The following is a 27140-nucleotide window of genomic DNA, read 5'->3' on the forward strand; positions in this document are numbered from 1 at the left end:
GAAGCGTCTTCAAAACTGCCCCAAATAACTGGATTCCGTCTACGGACGGACGAACAGACAGATGACGGACGAAAATTGAACGCAATAGCCCGCTGCAACTAAAGTCCCAAGTGGGCTAAAAATGAAAGCTCCACATAGAATATTATACCAGTTGATAGCCAAAATATGCATTTTCAGAAACCAAGATGGCCACAAATTGGCCATCTTGGATCCGATTACCAGAATTATCAAACTCATCTGGATTTTTATGTCATACGGGATATATCCGAATTTAAAGACAATTGGTCAAAAATTGTGGTCTGTGGAATGTTCATAAGAAATCTGACGCATGCACGCATGCCAGACCACCACTAAGACACAGGATCCAGTTCCACAGTTTGAGTTAAATTTGACTCAGTAGTTAAAACATTTAGAAAATGAACTGATTTTAACTCAGAGTTCACTCTTTCAACTGTGGAACCTGGTCCAGGGGTATATAACATAAGCCCGAATGGCCTTCGGCTAAGCGGGCTGGAAAATGAAATTAGCTTGCTGGGACATTAGCAGTTTAGATAATAAACAGTGGTAGTTATCTCCATATACCTTCAGAACTGGCAGCTCCTCCCATTATTATTCAGTTTATCCAATGACTATTAAGAATCCAGTTAAACCAAACAGCTTGACCTATAATAAACCATTAACAGAAAAAAGAGAGTTATTTGTAGCACATTGGAAGCTAATTTAACTCTCATCAAGAACAATAGTATGTTTTGTGATACCAAGAGTGGACAATTGACGGAAAAGCCATAGAAAGGCTATCTAAGATAAGCATCGAAGATCCAATGAATCGATTACTCATGCAAAAAGTTTGGGCAAGCTGATAAGGTAGTATTGATAAGCTATCAATTTGCAAGCATTTATATTCAGCATTTGGAATTTCCCGAGTCCAATAGTAATTCGAGCTGCTATGACGCAAGCATTTTGGCCTGGGTCAACTGTTAGCGGGGTGCCAAATTTGCCCATGCCAAAAACATTGGACTAGGTCTGAGCCAAATTTGAGTAAGAGTTAACAATATGAGTGAATTCCAACATGACTCACTTTGCTTTGTCATGGCATATCCAGGCAGAAAGACACTAAATATTTGGATGGATATATGAAAGCTGTGGGTACTGGAGTGTGTAATGGGTAGTGTAGTGTGATCTGTGTGCATTTGTGGCCAGCACACATATCACATTGTTCATTTGGGAGATTTTCAACAACATGGAAGTAACGTGTAATAAATGATGACTTGAATTGCATGACTACCTACCACCTCTCATTATTGTTGGAAAACTAAACGTTCCGCACAGACTAAAAATTAGTAATAACATTTTAGAAATGGCCAGAATTTTAACTTAGGTTCTATCTCATTTTTATTTTACAATTGCGATTGGTATAATTCTTTTTTAAACGGCCATTAAGGCTTCATGTTTCGTCTGCAATTCACTGCAAATAGTTACCCAACTACGCACATTTCAGTGCTTTTGGTAGCTGTACACCCAATCGGCACCGTTCGTGACTAGCTTTACTGCGGAATTATCATTAATTAACATCGCCATATCACATCATCAACTTATATTGTGCCTTAAAACCCAAACAGCCGAAATAATTGAAATGCACACACGATTTCTATCATTGAAAATTGAGAGAGTGGCCATGTTTGTGTTCTGCTGCTTCGCGTAAATCCCGCGCGGTGGCGCAACCGCGCGGAGTGGGGCTGATACGTCTAGTATTGATTGAGTGGCTAACAAGTGAACTCCCTAATTAGGCAAGAGCAAAATTTTACTCGCACCCCTGATCTGGGCCAATTTCCGCAGGGCCGAATTGTGTGATTGCAGCAGTCAGCTATACCTGAACTAAGACCAGACATAAAACAGCGAGTAAGATACCGTGCAAAAGACAAACCCACATTAGTTCACTGTGTACAATTGGAAGTACTTTCGGGCTATTTGGTTTAAATCATAACTACCTATTGGTGGTGTAAGTAGTTTTAGGCCTAATCGGATTAAGCATTACGGAAATAAATGTCGTAGTGTGGATTTTGCCGCCGGAGTCGACATATAACTCCGTGCCGCAGTCATTTTATGGGAGTGGCAAGTGACGCCACCAAATGGAGTTGGCGTCCTTGGAGACCTGTATCGTCAGTCATCCTCGTAGTTATATAGGGTGAAGTACGTTGTAATAAACTGTGACATGATATTCCAATCTATGTGTTGATTGCTCTGCAGGTAAATTAGTTTAATCTTCTACATGTATCTATTTTAAAGTATACTACGATGTGCTCGGGCTTCGAATTGTTGATTGTCAGGGTGTTTGGGGTAATTTAATGGTATGTTTAGGGGAAGTTATTGATGATAGATTTTCCTACGCTGAGTGCCATCTAGAGGGTGCTGTTGATTATTTGTGGTTTGTATGTATGTAGTCTGTGTCACCTTTGTTATACAGTAACTTAGTTCTGTTGCTTGATAAGATAAGATGAATCGTAGGAGAGTAAACCGTAATATTAATTGGGGTGATTTTGATGTGTTGTGAAAGGTATTTTTTTTAAATGTTGAGTGTAATACTGGGAATGATTGTAAATAATTGTAAGGGGAAAGTGAGTCATCCTCGTAGTGATATAGGGTGAAGTACGTTGTAATAAACTGTGACATGATATTCCAATCTATGTGTTGATTGCTCTGCAGGGTTGGACGAGGATTCCTTTTGTTCGCTGGATCGAGGAGAAGTCTTGGAGAAGAACGTCACAACAGCATCCTGCGGGTCCGGAACGTAGGTGAAGAGTGGAGTACAGTATTTGTTCGTCGGCTCTCCCGCCCTAAAATTGATCAGAGGACAGTGGTTTGCTAGCTTTGTGATGTGCGTAGCACGCTTGTGTGTTGCAATAATATTGTGATTGGTGGAACTAGTGGTAGTATTTTTGTTTTGTAGCTTATCGCATAAGAGTAAGTAGTTACGGTACAAACAATCAACACTGTCCTTGTCAATAACTGTATCAACGTGGGTTTTCCAAATCATAGTATTCACAAGTTACAGGTGTAAGTATATTAACGGGAAATTTGGACGTCCATATTAGGTTATTTCGTATATACTGGGTAAGAGATTGACTTGAAACATGTCGTCGTTTGAGCGTGTACTTTTTGTAGAAATAGATCCTGTATCGGTGACTGAGCGTGATTTGTCGATTGCTTTAATGGCTTATGGAGTCGTACGATTACGTCGAGGATCCTCGCGGCAAAGGTGGTTTGTGATGTTCACCCAAGTCTCTACTGTAATGTCTTTGTTGTCGGTGGGTGAGTTGCCAGTAGGTTAAGCTGTCGCTACACCCACCTGTATTGATGCTGCGGGGGCTGAACAAGTGGGGGCTATCTTATCTGAGGGGAGGGAGAGGAAGGCGCTGGAAGAGGCTCAACGCCTTCTTAGCTCCGTTGGGAGGAATTCTGAAATTAGACTCGGCCATCCCCATTAAAGTGGTCCCAGAGCGGGCTGTTGGGGTTCAGCCAATATCTTTTTCCTCTCCACAGTTGGACAATTTTTCTGGAAGTGATCGTAAGGGCGAAACTACGTGTAAACTCTGGAGGTCGCAGGTGGAAGGTTCATTAACTGATCCTGCGATTTCAGATCACGCCCTTTTGGCTTCAATAAGACGATCGGTCCGGGAATTGCCGGAGCCTTGTTGAGCATGGGCAGTAGTGTTACTCCGGAGGATGTGTTGCGGAAATTCGATTCCGTGTTTGGGTCGGTAACGACTCCGACTCAAGCTTTGTCAGCATTTTTTACTGCGGAACAAAGACCTGAATAATCCATTGCCCTTTGGGCCTGCCGCCTCGATACCCTGAAGAGTCGTGTTCTGGGAGTAAGTGAGGAGATGTTAAGAACGCAATTTTGTGACGGTCTGAGGGACTCTCAGATTAAGCTGGCATTGCGACCGACTCTTTCCCCGGCTGCTAGTTTCCCCAACATGGTCCTGTAAGCTAGAGGTGCGGAGGACATGATAGATAAGACTTCCACAGCACCGGTACACAGAAGGTCGGGAGTTGTGCAGCAGCACGCAGTTCAACCTCAAAAGATAAAACCTAAGAATTCAGTCTCGTTAGAGGATGTAGCTGCTAAATTGGATAATGTGGTTAGGAAATTGAATGGGTTCCAACTTGAAATAAAGTGCTTAAATAAACAAGTTGATCATATAGATCCTGTGGTTGAACGGTTCGGGATGGAGATGGAAGGAAGGAGTCAGACCGATACGAAGGTTTCAGTTGATCCTGTTCCACTGATTTCGTCAAAGCGTTGTTTCAAGTGTGACTTGGTCTTTTTGAGTGGGAGTGTCTTTCCTCAGTGAAGGAACGACATGGGTTTGCATCGACCTCCGCCCACTTACACCTGTTATAAATGTTATGTCGTTGGCGATCACTACTTTCAGTATTGTGGGAAAGGACAACCACCGCTAAACTCGTAAGGGATCAGCATTCTGGGCGCGTTGGGTTCCGCATTGGTGAAAAACCCCCCAAGTCGGAAATTAAATCGCCGTCGGTTGCGTCTCTATTGGGACCGTCCAGTGAGACGAAGGTGAATAGTGTTGGTTGTAAGGCCATGATTGACACTGGCGCAATGGTGTCAACAGTGTCAGAGTAATTTAAGCAACAGATAGGTGCGGCAGTGTACCCTTTGGAGGGTATCTTGAATGTTTGACAGCTGCGGGCAATAAGTTGCCCTATCTCGGTTGTACTGTCGTGACACTCGGTATCGGGAACAAAGAAATCGAGGTATTGTTGTTGGTAGTAAAGACGACAAAGCCACTACAAGTCCCTCCAATGAGCAAGTTGCAATTAATGGAATCATCCGAGGGGAGTTGAGTGGAGCCAGCACGGTGATGACCAGTCAGTCTACAGTTGCTTTACCTGGAACGCTTACGGTGGTTCCGTCGGAGTCATCTCTGAACGGTTACGGGGTGAATCGTGTAACAGTAGTTTTACGGAATGTAGGTTCGTGCCCGGTGAGTGTCCCAGCTAGGACGCCCGTTTCTAATGTTTATCTAGTGTCGCCGGTCCGCTTGGCAGGACTTGGGACCGAGGCTTGGTCAGCTAGGGACAGTCCCAAACCAGCTGAGGGTTTGATCGATCGTGGTAATCTGTTTGGAATAACAGCTGAGACATGTGATGTAAATAATTCAGGTAGTTCTGAGGATCTGAGTAAAGAGGATTTTCTTACTCTTTTTTTATTTTAAGGGCACAACCTTGGGTGAGGCTGAGTTTTCTGAGCTGGGAGATTTCCTATACAGTTGGAATCGTTTAATCTCTAAGTCTGCTGACGATATCGGGCGCACATCTTTGGTGCGACACCGTATTTTATTAGAAGACAGTATTCCGATCAAAGAACGTTACCGGCGGGTGCCCCCTGCTATGTTTCAAGAGGTGCGCCAGCATTTGAAAATGATGTTGGATGCGGGAATAACCCGACACTCGACCAGCCCTTACGCGTCGCCTGTGGTGTTGGTGAGAAAGAAAAATGGAGAACTGAGATTCTGCGTCGATCATCGGGCATTAAATTCGAAGACTGTTGGCGACAGTTTTAGTTAACCCAGAGTCGATGATCTCTTGGACTCGATGTCAGGGGCGAAACTTCTTTCGAGCCTGGATTTGAAGGCAGGTTATTGGCAGGTTGAAATGGAGGAGTCTGACAAGGCCAAAACTGCCTTTTCTGCTGGTCCGGGTTTAGGGTTTTTTGAGTTTAATGTTATGCCCTTTGGACTTACAGGGGCACCTTCAACCTTTCAGCACCTGATGGAGAGATGCTTGGACGACTTATGCATGCACAAATGTTTGTGCTATTTGGATGATATCCACGAACATTCAATCGATTTTAGGCAATATTTAGTCTGATTGCAACACGTTTTCGAGTGGTTGCATCAAGCAGGACTCAAGCTCAATCCTACTAAATGTATATTCTGTTGCTCGTCTCTCATTTATCTGGGGCATCGGTTGTCGTCAGAGGGCATAGAGGGGGATCCCGGTAAAATCCAGGCCATTTCTGATTGGCCTACTCCGCAGACCGTTGAAGAGGTAAATTTCTTGGATTTACAGGGTTTTATCGCAAGTTTATTTGCTCTTACTTTTATTTGCTCTTTCTATAGCTAAGATTTGACAGATTTACTGGTTGGGTTGAATCGGGTGGCGGGAAAGCTTCAGGGAGGAGCTTAGTACAGGGGGGGTTGAGCAGGAAAATAGCTTTCAGGCGCTGAAATCTCGTCTCACAACGCCTCCTGTTTTATGCTTCGCTGATTTTTCGAGACCGTTCGAACTACATGTGGATGCGTCAGGGACTGGACTTTACGCTGTCCTCTACCAGGAGCAAGACGGTCTAAACGAGTTGGAGCGTATGCGTCTTGGTCAGTGTCAAAGACCTAGCGGAATTATCCGACTCATAAACTAGAATTTCTGGACCTTAAGTGGGCTGTAGTAGACAAATTTAAAGATTATCTTTATGGGAACCGTTGCCGGGTACTTACGGACAATAACCTGCTGACATATGTTCTTTCGTCGCCACGCTTGGATGCCGCTGGCTATCGGCAGCTTCAAGCTCTTTCTGTCTTTGATTTGGAAATTTCTTATCGACGTGGTAAGCTGAATGTCGATGCTGATCTCTTGTCTCAACAAGAAGCTAGATCGGAACACTAGAGTTTGACGAAGATGTTTACATATCGTGCGAGGTTTTTGCAGCTGTGTGTCAGTCTGGCGTTACCAACGTTAAGTTCATGGAGGCCGATTTCGGTAACGGGGAGGTAGATTTATTAAAGTCCCAAGAGAGAGATCTCGTCATTGGCCCCATTTCTTCCCAGCGAGAAGAAAGTAAATATTAGCTCTCGTGAGAGTAGGCGGTATCGGAAGTACTTAGCGAGTTTTTCTATTAAAGATTGACTTGTTTGTCGACAGGTGAGAGGTAACATGGGAGAAAAGTGTCAGGTAGTTCTGCCTACTTCCAAACGAACCTTGGTGTTAAAATTATTACATGATGAGATGGCTCATCCTGGACGCGATCGGTCAGGTATGAGAACCGATGTGGAAGGGTATGTACGTTCGTGCCAACATTGTGTACTTTTTAAATCGACGATTGACGAGCCCCACTTATGTCAATAGTCACCAAATATTCATTTCAGCTGTTATGTATCGATTATTTGAAAATCGAACCATCGGGAGGAATGGAAGATGTGTTGGTGGTGACGGACCATTTTACGAAGTATAGTTGGGCCTTTCCAACCCGAAATCAACTTGCTTCTACTGTTGCCAAGGTTTTGCACGAGCAGGTGATCACTAAGTTCGGTATCCACGCTAGTGTTGCATTCGGTTCAGGGTCAGAACTTTGAAAGTAAAGTCATCGAACTCTGCAAGCAAGCCGGGGTGACCAAGTCTCAAACCACACCATACCATGCCATGGGTAATGGGGTGTGTGAGAGATTTAATTCCACTCTAATTGGCATGTTGGGTACATTAGAAGAGGGTAAAAAAGATGGATGGAAAGATTATGTCAGTTCATTGGTCTTTGCCTATAACTGTACCCCGCATCGGGTGACTGGCTTTGAGCCATACTATTTGATGTTCGGCCGACAGCCACAGTTACCGGTCGACTTACGTTATGGGTTAAGAGCTAATGAGGTGGAGGAAGTTGGGGAGTTTGCTAAAACGATTGATGAGAAATTAGAGTATGCTTGGGGAGTTGCAAAAGAAAGGATGGAGACAGTCGGGGGTTATGATAAAGTTAGGTATGTTAAAGCTGCGCGGGGAGGTGCTCTGATTTAGTACTGGTTAAACGTACTGGATTTAAGTCTAGACACAAAATCGCTGATAAGTGGGAGGCAGACCCATAACATTGTGGAATCGATGCCAGCGGGTGAAGTACAAGTGTATGAGGTCGGAAACGTGGTTTCTAAGAAGAAACGTGTTGTCGACCGCAATGTTTTGAGGGTTTTGGCAGTAGAGCTTCACCCTCGCGAAGTTGAGAAGGCTAGGGCGAAACACCCGAGGGAAAAGCAGTCGCCGGTTGATGACGGAAAGGTTGGCGATTCCAGTGGGAGATGAGTTCTTCATTCTTCATAGGATGCCCGATGTCGACACAGGTGTAGTCGGAGTGAAGTGCCGGCTGACAGTGGTGACGAACTCAGTAGCATTCCGCCCCCCATAGAGTTTCAGACTCCTATACGTGATGAGGAGGAGTTTCAAATTCCTATACGTGGTGAGGCGTTTACAATTCGTATATGTGATGAGAAGGTGTATGATAAAACGATTTTGCAGGAAGAAGTGGTTTTACAGGAGGTTGCTGATGTCAGGTCCCCTGAAGAGGAGCTATATCCCTGCAGATCGCAGCGAGTGCAAAGAAAACCTAGATGGATGAATTCAGGCCAGTATGTCCAGTCCTTGTCATAGCCTGATTGGCGAGAAGGGGCTGACTATTTAGTGTCGTTGGCCGGGAATGCAAATGTAGCTAGTAACTGTGGTTTAGTATCTGGTCAACGCAGTATAGCTTAAGTTCACTTTCTGGTTAACACGGTGTAGTTTTTTTTTGTTGGGAATACTACTGGTTTGTGATCCCGTGTAATGTTAGTTGGAGGTTGTCTAGTTCGTTTATTGAGGCATGTTTTGTACCTGAGCTGTGTCAAGTGCCAGGTTGTTCAGGTGTTTTTTATAGTTGAAGTTGTTTTACCTTTCAAATCAGTAAGTTTCTTTATTCCTGTACGGGCAGAGTTTTTATTGACATTCTAAGACGGAATGTTCGTCAGTCTGAGGGAGTATGTCGTAGTGTGGATTTTGCCGGAGTTGACATATAACTCCGACTTCCGTGCCGCAGTCATTTTATGGGTCTGGCAAGTGGTGCCACTAAATGGAGTTGGCGTCCTTGGAGACCTGTATCGTCAGTCATCCTCATAGTGATATGGGGTGAAGTACGTTGTAATAAACTGTGACATGATATTCCAATCTATGTGTTGATTGCTCTGCAGGGTTGGACGAGGATTCCTTTTGTTCGCTGGATCGAGGAAGTCTTGGAGAAGAACGTCGCGACAGCGTCCTGCGGGACCGGAACGTAGTAGTCAGTAACCTGTCTGTGGTTTAGTTTCACGACGGGATATTTTCACAAACCACAGTCAGGAATGGGAAGGTCGTTTTTCAATGAAATCTTCGTGAGTCAATTTGACTCACGAGTAATTTGCCTGGCATTTTCTGGTCTTTTGAGATTTATCCGTCTAATTTTTGTTGTAATCACCACACAACAGATTCGTAGTTTGTTTGATACCTATAACACCTCACCTGACGATCTTAATCCATGTGCAAAAGTTAGAGTAAATTTCCGTCAATTCAATGTCGGCCATTTTGAAAACTTGTGGAGGGTGCTGGTACCTGTGGACTGAGGCCAGGACAACAGCACAAACTAACGAAACGAAACGACAAAATTGAAAAATTTAAGAAATCAACACTGATTCACATTTTTCTTCATCCATACTTAATTATTTCATTATTTATGATGGAAAGCACAAAGATTTTAAATGTATGTTGGAAAACCATCAAAAATGAGAATTGTCGTTTCGTCTTGGAAGTTTTATATAAATCCTTGTAGGTCCCCTTGTCTTATCATGCCACATGTGGAATACAGAGAAATGGCGGCCAATGGCAAATTTGTGGAGAAATTAATTAATTAATTTCTCAAATTAATGTTGATTAATCACTCGAAACATACAAAAAATTGCATTATTTCAAAAGGTACCTGTGTTAGTTTGTGAATTAAGCCATTAATTGTGGACTGAAGTGAATAGAAAGTATATTTTTGAAGTGTTACTTTTTTCAACCATGTTTTGGCCCTTGTCATCCCTAACGTTGGTATAAGCCCATCCGATTATAAAAAGCTTACCACCAACGATGAGGTAACTAACTAGGAACGTAGGTGAGGAGTGGAGTATGGTATTTGTTCGTCCGCTCTCCCACCCTAAAATTGATCAGAGGACAATCTCGGTCAAACGGGACCGAGCTACGACATAAAAAAACAACATTTTGAGTAATTTTAGAGAGACATAGGCCTATTGAATTTTCACATTTTATTAATTTAGTCTGTATTGGGAATCCCGAATGTGGCAATAAATTCAATTCAAAACAAATCAATAAATTCACTGGTTCGCGATTTAAATCATCAAAAATATTATAAAACACGTTTTCAAAGTCAACAAGGTAACTAAGTAATTTATTTTAGGTAATACTGTGAGACGGAAAAATTATGCGAGAATTATTAACATCAAATTGATGACCATTGGTATCCCAAACATGGGTAGCCACAGCACTTTTTGATTGGGGTTTTTGATTAATTATATCTTTCTTATGCTCTTTTATACGAATGCTGAGGGAGCGACCAGTTTCACCTATATAGAATTTATCACAATCTAAGCAAGGGATTTTATAAACACCAGCATGGGTATTGGACAGAGTATTATTTTTGGATAAATGACTAGAGATTTTGTTATTATACTTGAATATGATATCAGTGTTAAGCGCATTGAGAGTGGGTTTCAATTTGTCTAAACACGGGACAAAAGGGACAACAATGCGAGACTTACGTTGAATAGAGTTATAATGAACACGGATAAAATTAGGTTTAAGGGATCTTTTAGCTTTACGTAGCGCAAGGTCTAAGACGTAATCTGGATAAGCTAATTTGTTAAGACAATTGCGTACATATAAAATTTCAGATTCAATAAATTCAGGGTTACAAATTCTAAGAGCCCAAAGAAACAACCCCTGGGCTACAGACAACTTGATATTAAAACTAGTGAAGGAAAAGAAATGCAAATATGAATTAGAGTGGGTGGGTTTCCGATAAATTGAAAAAAGGAGATGATCAAAACAATTGTGTATAAGAACATCCAGGAAAGGAATCACATGATTGGATTCCCATTCAAATGTGAACTTTAGGCTAGGGTAACATGAATTTAAGAAAATAAGGGAAGGTTAAATTTATCAGAAACCAAACAAAGAACATCGTCAACATAACGAAACCAAGCTTTGGGAGGGATATCTGTATACAAAGGCAAAATTTCAGTTTCAACATGTTCCAAAAATAAGTTAGCTAAGATAGGAGAGAGGGGATTCCCCATAGCAAATCCAAAAATCTGTTGAAGAAATTCCCTTTAAAATGAAAATACATATTTTGCAAACACAGTTCAAGTAAATCAATGAGACATTCAACAGAAATGGGAAAATCGAGGAGGAGGCCCGGTAGTTCCACAATGTATTTGCGTGATATTTTGAATTTATTGGCAGTTCATATTTAGCGCCATTCTCGCGAGATTATAAACAATCCGGAAATAAAATCCAAGCCCATCGCCAAACCCCTGTGCATTGCTGATGACATTTTGAATCTGATAGTCTACTTTAGTAATGTTTGTAATTGATTGAACCATTTACACGGAGAGGTGTGGATCTGCACTTTTACCTATAAGCTGCCTTAAATTTTATAATTTTCAACACACCAACAAGGACCCAAGGTCAAAGCCCATATTCAAGTGACTGACATCCCGAACTATGGTGGAATGTTGGGGTTCAAGTAGAATGACCCCAAATGCTGGGGCACAATAATAGTGTGAGATTGGTGCGGTTTCTGACATTTTTCATACTTTACTATCCTTTTTCTGACTATTTCCGGATCGTTCCAGAATAAAATAGAATTGATCGGATCTTTCCAGAAAGCTAATCGTGTAACGGCACGGAGGGGGGGTACCGCGGATTTCCGGAAAATCAGAATTATTTTTCCAGAAATTTCCGGATTGTTCCAGAATAAAATAGAATTGCTTATCCAGGAATTTCCGGGTCTCTCCAGAAAGCTGATCGCGTAACGGAACGATGGGGGGAGGGGGTACCGCGAAATTCCGGAAAATCAGAATTATTTTTCCAGAAATTTCCGGATCGTTCCAGAATAAACAAGAATTGCTCTTCCAGAAATTTCTGGATCTTTCCAGAAAGCTGATCGCGTAACGGCACGGAGGGGGGGGGGGTACCGCGGAATTCCGGAAAATCAGAATTATTTTTCCAGAACCGGATAGTTCCAGAATAAATGGGTCACCTGGATACCATAACAAAGTTTTACCGTTTTGTGTGAATATTAATTGATAAAATGGCGTTTTATTTACGACTCTGGGAACTGTGTACTTTTTTGAAAGTATCAGAGCTTTTTCCTAAATGTATGCCAAGTTGATAGAAGTATTTTTGTACATATCTTGGAGCTTCTGAGGACAACGATTTTGAGACGAATATAGTACATATATAATGGTAGGAAAAAGTAGTCGCTTCTCATCTGTTATGACATTCAAAAAAGTGAAATGTGCCGTGATCTTTATGGGGTCATTAGTCAACAATATCCGGATTTACTTAGGATGGAAACTATTCATAAAGATATAATTTATGGGACAGTGTCATCCAGAAGAGATGGATTTAAACCAATCGTGCTAATGCCGCCGTTACAGATGTGCTTGTTTTGCGAACGAAAAATATCTTTGAGAAATGAACCGTCTTTTCCAGATGTATTTACCAAGCCGGGGTACACATAGCGGCTTCGTTTTCTGGAGAATGTAGGCATTGTGTGAACAAGAAGCTTTCATATCACCCGCAATATTTCACAATAAATGGAATTAAGGACGAACGTTATTATTATGAAAATCCAAACGAAACCTATTTTCTATCAACATCTCAAACCGTGTTTTCCATTGATTATCTTGAAAATGTTTCCGTCTCAATAAATCATTTCCGTGCCTCTTTCAAAGCGCTCGCAGACGCCTACAACGAAGAACACGAAAATTCGAACAAAACAAGACTGCACTGTTCATCAGTCTTTTCGCGTACTCCAACAAGTGATGGTCAAAATGATTCGATAAATTGGTACCTGAATGAACTCAGACTCAAAGAAGCGTGGTTTTTGTACAGAATAACTAGGTAATCAAAACTGAACTACCCAAACCTGAAGAAGCCAATATCAAATTTCAAATACTTAAAGAATGGACACATCGATTTAGATGCAATTTGCAAACAAGCGTGGCCGGTGAGTCTTTGAAAATCGTTCCACAATGTTGACAAGAAAGATATAGGCTACTGATCTCCTGCTACATTTCACATTGAGTCCATGTTAACATTACATATACTTATAAGAAACCCACATAACAGAAACGAACTAGGATTCTAACCATCTAAACCCTAACCTTAAAAACTATGGTACTCTCAAGCATAACCACCCACCAAAAAGAACCTAACCCTGTAAACTCTAACTCTCTAAACACTAAACCCTCTAATTTCTCTCTTAAACCTTATCCCTAAACCCCCCCATTAAAACCTAACCCTCTAAACACAAAACCCTTACCCCCTAAACCCTAACCCTCTAAACCCTAACCCTCTGAACACTAGAACCCTCTTAAATCTAACTCTCTAAACCCTGAACCCTCTAAATTCTCTCTAATTCTGTGAACCCTGAACCCTCTTAACACTAAACCCTAATCCTCTGAACCCTATAAACCCTAAACCCCTAAAACCTAACCCTCTAAAACCTAAACAATAAACCCTAACCCTCGAAAACCTAACCCTCCGAACACTAAAACCCTCTAAATTCTAACTCTCTAAACCCTTAACCCTCTAATTTCTCTCTTACCCTCTAAACCCTAACCCTCTAAACACTAAACCCCCTAAACCCTAACCCTCTAAACCCTTACCCTCTAAACACTAAAACCTAACCCTCTAAACACTAAACCCTAGCCCTCTAAACACTAAAACCTAACCCTCTAAACACTAACCCTAACCCTCTAAAAACACTAAACCCTAACCCCCTAAACCCTAACCCTCTAAACCCTAACCCTCTAAACACTAAACCCTAACCCCTTAACCACTAAACCCTAACACCCTAAACCCTAACCCCTAAACCCTAACTCTCTAAAACCTAACTCCCTAACCTCGTAAACACTTACCCTCTAAACACTAAACCCTGACCCCCTAAACAATAAACCCTAACCCCTTTAAAACTAACCCTCTAAACCCTAACTCGCTAAAACCTTACCCCCTAACCCCGTAAACACTTACCCTCTAAACACTAAACCCTGACCCCCTATACAATAAACCCTAACCCCTTTAAAACTAACCCTCTAAACACTAACCCTCTAAAACCCTCTAAAACCTAAACACTAAACCCCTTAGGCTAACCCTCTTAACCCAAACCCCTTTAAAACCTAAAACTCTAAAACCTAACCCTTTAAAAACTAAACCCTAACCCCGTAAACCCTTAGCCTATAAAACCTAACGCTCTGAGACCTAACCCCCAAACACCACTCCTCTAAACCCTAACCCCCTAAAAATATCTTCAAATAAACCAATTGCCGTCTTGATATTCAAATGCTGATTGTTTCATAGGCCTAATGGGAAATGGTTCATGCTTTGTTTATATAGAATCGCAGACAATAACGCGATTATTTGCGATCTAATTTTAAAATAAGCTTAGCAGTTCTTAACTCGTTATATTAAAGGTAGGTTTATTTGAAGAAAAAGAACAAAAGTGGATTAAACATGTGTGCGAAACGAAGGGGTGTAGGGAGGGGTACGTCACTATCGATGGCAATGAAAAGCTTCATCGGGCAGTGTGTGCAGCGGATAATGAAGTACATTTTGACGATACAAACTCATCAATCAAAATCAGAACCATCATAACATGTCAGGATGACCCTTCTTATGGCGGGAAACACAAAGAATAGAATTTTCCGGAAAATTTTGGAATTATGTGTTTAAATTGTAACACCACAATTTTTGGAATGAAATTTCCAGAAATTTCAAGAAAAATCCGGAATTCATTTTGTGGAATTCGAAGTGGCCCCCCCCCCCTGCGATAATGATATTTCTAGAATTTTCCAGAAATTTTGGAATTATTTTTTTAAATTGTAAGACCCCTCCTTAGATTTTTCCAGAAATTTCTAAATGATTCCGGAAATTGAGGAAATGTCAGAAACCGCACCATTATGAATAGTGTTCGGTACATGGTCGATGTACTAAATAGGTCATTCGCATCAATACTTTGTCACGATTGATTTGCGGCATGCGACAAAACCAAAATATTGAATTTGCCGCGGGCGACAAAAAAAAAATAATGAATTGTCGCGGGCGACAACACAAAAATAATAAATTGTCGCGGGTGACAAAACCAAAATATTGAATTGTCGCGGGCGACAAAACCAAAATCATTATTTTGTCGTGTTATCTTAGTTTTGTCGTTTTATCGTAATGTCGCCCTCATTTGCATATTCGTATTTTTTTACGCATGGCCCATATCAGCCACCATACCAAACCAACCCAAGACGGAGAAAACTTGGGCCGACATGTTTTTAAACCCAAACAATAAACAAAAACTCACCACATTTAGTCCTGTAGTCGTTCAAAGGCAGCAGTAGTCAATCACACACGGCTTATCCAAAATGATAATCGGAGGATTTCCACACTAAAAAGTGTATATCATTACTAACGTTTTAATAAGACGCCTACAAGCGATACTAACTACTCTGGGAAAACCCAGGCCTTGCACAGCGCGCTATATAAGCTTACATATTACTGGGATTCGAACCTTACTCAGTTCATTCACTTCATTTCGCTCAGGCAGTAGTGAAGGTGTAAACATCCGAAGATGAGAGCCCTTGCAGCTGCCCTAGTAAATAATGGTATTACTGCCGCCGCTCTGCCTTCAATTCGAACAAGTATTGCACGAAGAATGATGAATAACGTAGCTTCTGAAATGAATAGAAAGAAGTTGGATGGGAAAGTTGCAGTTGTCACCGCTTCGACTGCTGGGTGGGTATAAATTAGGCCTAGATTTCTAATATTTTTCTGACAGGCACAGTAGTAGGCTACTACAGGGACTTGTTGACACAAAAGGATTTTGACCCCAATATTAGGTACTATATATAAAACGACAAGGGAGCCAACTCTCCGTCAGATGGTCGATAGGTAGCCTATGTCACTTCAACAGTTCGTAATCTTTTTGAATGAAGGCTTAATAAAATTTCTTATCGAGAATTTTATCTCGTCCATTTGTACGTTGCTTCGACCATAAACAAAGACCAGTAAGAAAGCAACAAGCGAGATCTTGCAGTGATAGGAGGTTTTATTGTATCCTTCGGAATTTTAGGATAACATCTTAAAAGGATTACGCGTGACGATGAATAGTCAGTAGCGAAGAGATTTTTATTGCAAATGAACTAAAACATGGCGGATTGGCTCAACTCCAGAACAGGTAAAAGTAGATCTGCCCAGGCTGAGTACATAGCACGTATTCTTCCGCGAGCCAGGTAGCCGACCTGTTTTACTCGTCGACAATTCCGACGATTTAGAATTGCCCACCTATTATACTCGTCGATAATTCCGACGATTTAGAATTGCCCACCTATTTTACTCGTCGACAATTCCGACGATTTAGAATTGCCAACCTATATTACTCGTAGACAATTCCGACGATTTAGAATTGCCGACCTATTTTACTTGTCGACAATTCCGACGATTTTAAATTGCCGACCTATTTTACTCGTCGACAATTCCGACGATTTAGAATTGCCGACCTATTTTACTCGTCGACAATTCCGACGATTTAGAATTGCAATATCTTTTATATAATAATATCCCCTGATATAAAGTGGCTGGGATCGAGGGGCTGCGTGTTTGCGCGGATTACCCTGATATAAAGTGGCTGGGATCGAGGGGCTGTGTGTGTGCGTGGATTACCCTGATATAAAGTGGCTGGGATCGAGGGGCTGTGTGTGTGCGCGGATTACCCTGATATAATGTGGCTGGGATCGAGGGGCTGCGTGTGTGCGTGGATTACCCTGATATAATGTGGCTGGGATCGAGGGGCTGCGTGTGTGCGTGGATTACCCTGATATAATGTGGCTGGGATCGAGGGGCTGCGTGTGTGCGTGGATTACCCTGATATAATGTGGCTGGGATCGAGGGCTGTGTGTTTGCGTGGATTACCCTTGAATAAAGTGGCTGGGATCGAGGGGCTGCGTGTTTGCGTGGATTACCCTTGAATAAGGTGGCTGGGATTGAGGGGCTGTGTTTTTGCGTGGATTACCCCTGATATAAAGTGGCTGGGATCGAGGGGCTGTGTGTGTGCGCGGATTACCCTGATATAAAGTGGCTGGGATCGAGGGGTTGTGTGTTTGCGTGGATTACCCTTGAATAAGGTAGCTGGGATCGAGGGGCTGTGTGTTTGCGTGGATTACCCTTGAATAAGGTGGCTGGGATCGAGGGGCTGGGTGTTTGTGTGGATTACCCTGATATAAAATGGCTGGGATGAAGGACCGTGTGTAGATTACCCTTTATAGATACAAACTGCAATCGGCATCAAGTGGCCGTGTCGTTGCTTGAAAATTTATCTTCCCTTCAACAATTCTAAATCGTCGGAATTGTCTACGAGTAAAATAGGTCGGCAATTTAAAATCGTCGGAATTGTCGACGAGTAAAATAGGTCGGCAATTCTAAATCGTCGGAATTGTCGACGAGTAAAATAGGTCGGCAATTCTAAATCGTCGGAATTGTCGACGAGTAAAAAAGGTCGGCAATTCTAAATCGTCGGAATTGTCGACGAGTAAAATAGGTCGGCAATTCTAAATCGTCGGAATTGTCGACGAGTAAAATAGGTCGGCAATTAGAAACCGAACCACTCACTTCATTAAAGAAAATCCTCCACGATGGAACTATATTGACCTATTCTGGAGTTGAACCGGCGGATTTAGGTTCCAATTTCCAGTTCTGACTATCGCCATTAAACGAGCAAATGAAGAGTAAGACGATATTCTGTATTCACGGACAGATTTATTTATAGGCATATGTGGACCTAGTGATCAAATGGAAGTTTTGAAATTGGGGTCATTAGGACATCCCTGTACTGACATCTTCACTTGTAGGCCTAATGCCTATGACCTAATCAATACAAAATTTGAATATCTAGGATCGGTTTTGCCATTGCGAAGCGCCTTGGACAGGATGGAGCACGAGTTGTTATATGCAGTAGAAAGCAAGCTAATGTTGATGCTGCTCTTGAAGTCCTTAAGGCTGAACGTTTAGGCCTAGAAGTTATGGGTGTAACATGCCATGTTTCCCAGAAGGAAGATCGACAGAAACTATTAACAAAGGTATTCTTTAATGAGGAACTTCCGACAGAACTGTAGCAATCAAGGATTCCACTCATGGCGAGCAAGGATCCGGCAGGTTTGCTAGTAGTTACTCAGTCTTCCAGGTTCTCTTTCTTCTCAGTTGAATTTGAATAAGCTTTACCCTTGAATTAATCAATTATTGATAGATAGCCTATAGGCGACCAATCACTGAGTAGAAAAAAGAATTTAATGTAGGCCTATATTTGGTGGGTTTTGTGATAATGTTTGGATTCGGGGAAAATTCAGTTAAAAGTTCACCGACAATGATTTGAATTTGAATGTAAGACTGAGTGCTTGTCATGTCATCTTGTGGGATAGCTAGTGTTGTGAGATAGGGATTCCCTTTTCTGATGGATCTTGGGATCTCTACTACATATTAACTGAATATCCCTTTTAGCTTTTTATCTTGAACTTGGGACTTGAGACCCAGCGGGCTATTGTGTTCACTTTTCATCCATTCATGCATCCCTATAGACTGAATCCAGTTATTTTGGAAAGTTTTGAAGACGCTTTGATGGATTGTCTTGATATTGGATATATGCATATATCTAGCCTAGATATACAACTTGAGCCCAAACCGGCCTGATCAGAATCAAGATGGACAACTAGCAGCCATTGTTGTTTGCGAAAATCAGCACTTTTTTTTTTATTTTTTCATTGCCATTTTTCATTGGAATATGTGATGGGTAGTCTTTGGGAAGGGATCTTTAGCATATCAGATGGGTTTTGCGATAGTTAATTATCGCTCAATTGATGGCCTTCTTGGTGTCATCAGTCCTCATTCGTAAGTAGAAGAAGGTTTTTGAGGAAAGTATCAACAGGTTTCACTTAAAGTTTTCATATTTGATTATTAATAAAACACTGTCATAGGATACACCTCACATGGATTTTGGATTGCCAAGTGTTTTCTTTTTGCCACCAGGCGAGTTAAACATTGAATCATATACAATTTGTCTATTTATATCGGTAGCTATGCATATTTTGTAACCACATTCATTGCAAAGTTGTTGGACATGTTCTATGATTCAATAACATTAAGCAGTAAGATTCAATGGTCACCAGGGGGTTAAATAGTGGAATAAATATAGCTACAAAGCAGCGACAATGGCCTTCTGCGTTGCTGGTTTAAATGTCGCACTGGGAAGCGTACAAAGATTTCATCAAAATAATTCTAGTCAATTAATAATGTACAACCATTTTGAAGGAGCACGATTCATATCCGCGATATGTGGATCCACAAGGGCTACCACGTAAAAAGTACTGATGTACCTTGTTTGGTGCTTTCATAGTTCCGTTGGGAGTTGCATGAACTAATCGTAACCGTTGGCATATGGCACTTATGTGTATATGTTCTTATACCATGTTTTTGATGTGACATGCATTCGTGAAGCATTTTGATAATATCACATCACTAAAGATCTTGATTTGTTCTAGGCCTATTAAGAACTCAATGTAGCTTAGATATTAGGCCTAAAATCACACCTACGTATATTCTTGTTCGCTCTTCTGACATGGTATATTACCATTATGACGCAATTGGTGGCCATCTTGGTGTTATCAGTTTTCATTTGTAGGTGGGATAAAGTTTTTCCACATTACATTGATACCTAAGCATATTTTGTTACCAAAATCAATTGCAATGTTGTAGGTCATAACTTCGTCTATGATAGTGCTCACTTTTGAGGACATAAGTCATTCTATACGGTCACCAGGGAGCATTGAATAGTAAAATAACTTAGTATTTCCTTACTACATTGGTACCTAGGCATATTTTGTTACCATGATCAATTGCAAAGCTGTAGCTCGTGATATGTTCTATGATTGTGGTGAGTTTCAATAGTAGAATAACTAAGTATTTTCATATTACATTGGTAACGAGGCATATTTTGCTATCACAATCAATAAGAAAATCGTAGCTGCTGACATGTTCTATGATTGATGTGGGTTTCAAGATCATTGGTTATTGTATATGGTCACCGGGGGCATTGAATATCAAAATTGTTAGATTGTTGAGCATTTGAAACCACTTCCCAAGTGGGCATGGTGTCCCTGGACCCCTGGTTTGTATATGGTCTTAGTGAACAGACAAGCTTAGAGATCCAGTACTATGATCTCTGAAATCATTTATTACAACATCATTGCGAAACATTGTATTGTCTAGACCCACTGTTTGTGCGAGCTCATTAAACCAATAGCCTCATGCAGGAAATCTATATATAGAATATGCGGTTACACGTTTCAGTCCATTCAACAAGCCTTGATCATACTTGATTAATAAGATTAGGGGATTTGGATATTGTCAGAGCCATCCATTTTCATTTACTCGTGACATAAACAACTAATGATCCATCATGGCAGCAGACTTATTTTGTCATTAGTCAGCTGGAAAATCTTGCACCAAAAGCCCATTGAAATTTAAAAATTTTCTTGCATGCAGTGCTAACAACTGCTGGCCAGCCATCAGTAAGTCGATACTTTACTTTTGATAATTCTACAGTTTTCAAACCTCTCTGTTTTCATCCCTGCAAGGAACACTATTTGAATAAGTTTACACACTTTCATATTTTAAGACTCAAGAACATTTTGGAGGTATCGATATTTTGGTCAACAATGCTGGAACAAATCCGCAGTATGGTGATATGTTAGAAGTAAGTGTGCTTCCTTTTAAAATATGCTTTCTTGTAGGCTTTGATTATTGCATAAGGAACCTGCAGCCAGAATTTCTTAACTTAAGGTAAACAGTTTTATCCTTAGAATATGACAAGATTACCACTGGTTTCAAGTTGGATTCAATTTATTTCCAAAGATTTAATTGAATGAACTCAAATCTGGAACTGGGACAATTCATTACAGTAGGCCTAGGCCTATATAAAATCCATAAAAGAAATAGGTCCTAAACTATTTCTGTTATGTAAAGCTGTCAAGTTTGAAATTAAACTTTTTGGATGAAACAGTTTTTCATCCATTTGGGACTTAAGTCCCAGCTAGCTTTTTTGTCCACTTTTCATCCATCTGTCCATTGATGGGATTCAGTTATTTTAAGAAGTTTTTTGAAGACAATTCAATGGATTGTCTTAATTTTTAGCCCACTTGGGACTTTAGTCCCAGCGGGCTATTGCGTTCACTTTTTGTCCGTCCGTCCGTAGACGGAATCCAGTTATTTTGGGAAGTTTTGAAGAAGCTTCAATGTAATGTCTTGATATTTGGGTTACACATGTATCTACCCTAGACACATCTTCAGCCCAAAAACTGGCCCTGTCAGAATCAAGATGGCTGACTGGCAGCCATTGTTGTTCGCCAAAATCAACACTTTTTACACATTTTTGATCTTTTTGAGGGAAATTTTGAAGACGCTTCGATCAATAACCTTGATCTTTTGGATGTATGTGAATCCCCCCAGGGCCCATCAGCATAACAAAAATTGGGTTGATCGGACTGAAGATGACCGTCCTTTGACCTTTTTAAGTGCCCAAAAATGTCAATTTTGGCCCGAATTCTGAGTCCTGTAGCTCCCTACCTGTTTGCCATTTCTCATTGCAATTTGTGATGGGTATTCTTTGAAAAGGGATGTTTTATACCTGAGACAGGTATTTTTGATCAGCCAATTATGACGCAATTGGCGACCATCTTGGTTTCATCAGTACTCATTCGTAGGTGGGAAAATGTTTTTCCACATTATATTGATACCTAAGCGTATTTTGTTACCACAATCAATTAGAAACTTGTAGCTCATAACGTGTTCTATGATTTTGGTGAGTTTCAAGGTCATTGGTTTTTGTATATGGCCACCAGGGGGCATTGAATAATACAATATCTTAATATTTCTATATTATATTTGTATCAACGCATATTTTGTAACCACAATCAATTGCAAAGTTGTAGCTCATGACATAATCTATGATTGTGGCTTGTTTTAAGGCCATCAGTTATTCTATATGGTCACCGGGGGGCGTTGAATAGTAGAATAACTTAGTATTTCCTTATTATATTGGTACCCAGGCATACAGTCAAATCCCATTATACCGCCAACATCGGGATCACGGAAATTTTGGCGTTATAACGGGATAGGCGGTATAGCAAGAGTTCACTAAAACTTCCCATTTTTCCATCAAATTTTGTGCAATATGTCAAAATAAATAAAGAATAACAATAAAGACCAACAAATTACTTGTTTTTATGGACTCTTCAAACACAAAATATTACGGCCAATAGGCAATATTACTAATTGATCCGCTGGAGGCAAACGGCACTGAAAGAATGCAGCGTGCACGTGTTTGTCAATTAAAATCCATCACCGATTTTTAGCCCACTTGGGACTTTAGTCCCAGCAGGCTATTGCGTTCACTTTTCGTCCGTCCGTCCGTCCGTCCGTCCGTCCGTCCGTCCGTCCGTTTGTACGAATGAACCCTTGTGCAACTTTAATACCTTGTGCAACTTTATAAACAATGTAAATTTCTACAGATGATTTTATGTTATAAAGTGTTTGATTTTCACCAGAATGTTGATTTAGTATCTTCTAAAACATATTAATAAGACATAATGACAAAAAATTATCTTAGAATTCTTTTCCGCTGTCAAAATAATTGCATTACATTAATGATTCCACAGAAAGTTGCACAATCCCTTGGACAAAAATGCATGGACAGATCTCTATGGACTATGGACATTTTCAGGAAGTGCTGTCCTCTACAGGAGGATAAAGTTTTTGATGAGAAAGTTGCAGAAAGCTTTTCACTGAAAGTTACATAGGGATTATTACCTAAAGTTGCAGAAGGTCTCATGGACATGATAAAGTTGCAGAGGGCCATGGACAGTTTACAGTGTGTAATGTCTGCACATAATGTTATGTTATGCCAAAATCTACTCACTATAGATTTAATTTCCTTAATTGGATATTTCCTCTGAACTTTTGACCAATTTTGCATGACGTATTTGAATTTTGAATTTTTGAATTGTAAACAGCTTTCAGATATTGAGTCATATGCGGTATCATTGGGGATTTATGTCCATTAGGTTGACAATCCATTATTATTATTTTTTAGTTGTCAAGACATTGCATATAAATCTCATTCAGCCAAAAAGGTCTATTTAATCTACTCAGCGTAATTCATAGGGAAAGAGCAAATTGATCTGAAGTGTTTGTTCCTGCCGACCACTGTCTGTGTTAATTGAAAAATACTGCACATATTGTATGTATCTTTGCAATTTGTATAATTTTAAGACGAGAAATGGAGCTTCAGGCTTGTTAGAATGAACAAATCTAATTAAAAAGTGGCAATATTTTGAGAAAAAATTATCTCCTATTTACCAATTTTTCTTACGAATTACTCTTAGAAGATATTTTGCCTTCTTATTCTACCTCACAAAACACTAATCCAAACTGAGTGTTTTCATGAGTACTAGTACAAATAGTTTCAACAATTGCTACCAAGGGCAATTTTGAATGCCTATTGCCTGAAATATGATGCTCTCTCGAATGTATGACTGTTAGGCCGGTGCAATCACAATGATGATGATTAGATAGATGTTTTTCTCACGTTTCGAGGTTTTAACTAAATCCTATTATCAATGAAATGAAAATTGTAATATAATCGTAATATGATTGTAATATAATCCAAAAAGCCCATGTCAATACGGCATTGAGCTGGCCGTATATTTTCTATAGGTTGAACGCAGATTTGGCGCGTAGCAAGATGGCACTTTGTACGCTACACTCAACCAGGATGATTGGAGTAATTTATTCACGTATGTGGCCGATTTTTCAATAGTTATTAGCATAAGAAGCTACTAAAAAGAACGAAAATACTTATTAGCATTGTTAAACCCTAACTATCAACAATATGTGATGATGAATGTATTTCGCTGACATTAGATAGTTATCGCTGACATTAGATAGGTAGTTGTACACCAAATGGTCAAACTGCTGTTCGCTAGCTGGAGATTTGGTTCAGAATGGATTTTAAAATATATACAACACAATGATGATAGCTTGGAAGCACCATCTTTAAATCATTTTCAGTATCAGATTACTTTAAAGCTGTCTCACTAAGTGCAGAATCATGTGCAAACACCCCGAAAGTGTGGTATTCAAGCTAATTTGGTACCGGACAAGTATGTTACTTTGTAAGCCAAAAATCCTAAGTAAAAGCCACTTAAGAGACAATTTCTAAGATTAGACAAAATAGGTACATAGACAACGATTATTTAGCAGTATGTTTATTCCAGATAATGTATGGAGATAAGACTTTGTTATAGGCCTAGGGTAACCCGTATTAGAGTTGAAAGTTTCCAGATTTTCTGTGATAATAGCTGATTCTATGTGTCAGTTTCTAAGGTCATTGCATGGATATAATCAGGGGCAGATCTAGGATTTTTCAAGGGGGATGGCTGACAAGAATTTTGAAAAAGCCTCTGGGAAAATGGTGGAATTTGTCAGTATTTGTGCGATGGTTTCTGTGAAAATTATGACAACCTGCTGAGCCATGGCCAGGATGAGGTGTTGATAATTTTGATGAGATTATTAGGGGAAGCAGGTAATTTCTCAAGTATTTGTCATGGTACTGTTTTGGGAAATTTTTGACACAGATTGGGAAAGAAGTCAAATAGTTATGATTGGGAAAATAATCGTTTATCGGATACATATACGGCCTAGCGGAATGGGTGGAGATACACTAACTCATCTACAACGGAATGGTTCGGTAAAGTAAGTGCAGATCCGCACCTCTCGTAAATGGTTCAATCAACTGTATTAAATATCACTATTTCACAGTCAAAATGTCATCAGCAATTCAGTACATAAGTGTATTTTATGATATCTTCACCTGGAGATCTCAAACTCGTATTGCTCGTAGCATAGTACGGCGTCATATAATAGGTATATAATACAATAAAGTCGCAATGCTACTGTTATTTTTGATTCTGAGGCAGCTAATAACATTCTTATTTCATCTTCTTAGAGGCTATTGACACGAAGAAGCCCCTCGCAGAAAATTTTTATCTCCTATTCACCCCCCTTAGATCTACCCCTGATAATTAATTACCTGTGATTGAAATTGAAAATTTGACCAGTTTCGAAGATACTATGATAAAACTATGAACTTTCAGGTTTATCATTCATGGAACATCTGTGTTCTTTTATTCATATGATGAGTAATCAGCCAGTTTCTCTAATAAAAACCTTTTCTTATTAACCACTGGGAATTTTATGTATACCGCATCTGATTAAGTCCTCAGGATTCTTTGTTTTAACATAAGATTACATAAGTGTAATATATCAGCAGGCCCTATTCTATTTGAGAGAGGAATTGTTTGATGTGCTTGAGTTCAGATTCTAAATATTATGAGTGATTGATCTTGTAGGAGAGATCTCTAAGGAGAGATTTGAAGCTACTCCAATTTTAATGTTCTGTTTCAAAGTAACAAAGATATATGTCGGCATGAGATTTGAGTGGGCTTCTGGACTTATGTACCCCAATATACAGTCCTATATATGCGACCCAGGTTGTGTATGTCCCTGGTTCCATATTGCGTATTGTGGCTTTTTTTCTTATCTATCCCTCTCCATTTGTAATTTGTGGTTGGAACATCTATATATACTGACCGAAATTCTTTGGCTTTGCGATAATGATGTGAGATATTTTCTAGCGTAAAGTCAGTTTTAGCTACGAGCAATCATGATTGCTTGAGGTTTTAGGTATCTAGTCTAGAGGATGACATCCATTGATGTTATATACAGTTTGCCTAGCAGACTTTCTTTTCTCAAATACAACAGCTTTACTTTTACTGATATAAATCACCAATTTCAACCTTTTACAATAAGTAATAGCATATCAAGGTTGTTATTGTTCATGAAAGCTGTTGTAAATTGAAAATTGAATTGTGGTCATGGGAATTTGGCATTATCTACCTCAAGTAATCAAAACCATGTTAATAATTGTAATTTTGTAGTTTCCATTAAGAAAAATTTTTTATATTGAATATACGTACATTTATGTGGATTGTTTATCCATAATGATTTATGAAACATAAATCGATCTCACTTGAAATGGCGACAAGAACGACTGTGTCCAATTAGATATGTTTGCATGATCAGTCAGTAATCAGGTTTTATTATGACGCCAAAAAAATTACTCCTTGTTGAGCCTAAAAGTTGACCCACCCATCTACCCTGTACATTACTTTTGAAAAAATCATGATCAAGCTAAGCACAACAGACCCAGCCCTGAAATGAACTGATTGCAAATTTTATTGCAGTTTTCAAAAGTGCTTACCTACATGTAAACATGGTTTAGCATGAATCGAATAATCGATTTCCTTGTCATCCAAAATGGATAAGACAAACTATTTGTCTAGATTACTGTATAAATCTAATACCTGTTGAGGCTTATATATGATGTTCTACATTTTTTTGATGTGTATATGATTTAAAACTACATGCAAACTAATATAGACCTAATGTGAAGTAGAATTATTAGGTAAGAGATCAAACATTTGTTATGAGTAGTCAGTTGCAGCGCTTTGATAAAAGTTGTGGCAACAATCACTCAATAAAATAATGAGACCACAAGTTATGATTTCAGTTAAAGTATCCTATAAAATGCTATAATTTTAACATTTTATTACTCTTTCTTATTGAAAAGATTTGACGACTGGATTTTCCTGGACACAACAATCTATAGTAAATCTAGGTTATTTTCAAATCAAGTAAAGAGGACGAATATTCTGTGACCAGCACATTTGACAGATTTTAAGATCAATAAACATCATTCTACTTATATTGAAATGATATTGAATTTGAAAACTATATTTATCAGTTTGATGGTGATTAGGTGACCAGTTAACTTTAATTAAATTCATCCCGCTGAGACTCAGAATTTAGAATGGACCTGGGATGTTTCTGTCCACGCACACAGATTCAGTCCGTTC

General features: G+C 39.8%; 2 protein-coding genes across 6 annotated transcripts in view; one reads left to right on the forward strand and one right to left on the reverse strand.

The window, feature by feature from the left end:
• Positions 1–15615, reverse strand: part of LOC141907862 (uncharacterized) — a 71977-nt gene extending 56362 nt beyond the window's left edge. For all 4 annotated transcript variants that reach the window (XR_012619546.1, XM_074797607.1, XM_074797608.1 and 1 more), the window contains exons 1-2: positions 15425–15615; positions 583–663 (exon numbers count right to left, since the gene is read on the reverse strand). Coding sequence is in view for 3 of the 4 variants with exons in the window: in XM_074797607.1 (XP_074653708.1) it covers positions 583–607 (25 nt within the window). In the remaining variant the exon portion in view is untranslated. The remainder of the gene's footprint in view (positions 1–582; positions 664–15424) is intronic.
• LOC141907864 (dehydrogenase/reductase SDR family member 4-like) overlaps positions 2725–27140 on the forward strand; it is a 65760-nt gene continuing 41344 nt past the window's right edge. Inside the window, exons 1-4 of one of the 2 annotated variants that reach the window (XM_074797609.1) lie at positions 2725–2792; positions 15664–15855; positions 18011–18194; positions 20786–20863. In XM_074797609.1, the coding sequence (XP_074653710.1) occupies positions 15692–15855; positions 18011–18194; positions 20786–20863 (426 nt within the window). In that variant the 5' untranslated portion in view covers positions 2725–2792; positions 15664–15691. Of the gene's footprint in view, positions 2793–2938; positions 2962–15663; positions 15856–18010; positions 18195–20785; positions 20864–27140 lie in introns of those variants that run through there. The other variant, XM_074797610.1, reaches the window with a different exon arrangement.

Source organism: Tubulanus polymorphus, chromosome 6 (genome assembly GCF_964204645.1).
Source record: "Tubulanus polymorphus chromosome 6, tnTubPoly1.2, whole genome shotgun sequence".
NCBI classification, from domain to species: domain Eukaryota; kingdom Metazoa; phylum Nemertea; class Palaeonemertea; order Tubulaniformes; family Tubulanidae; genus Tubulanus; species Tubulanus polymorphus.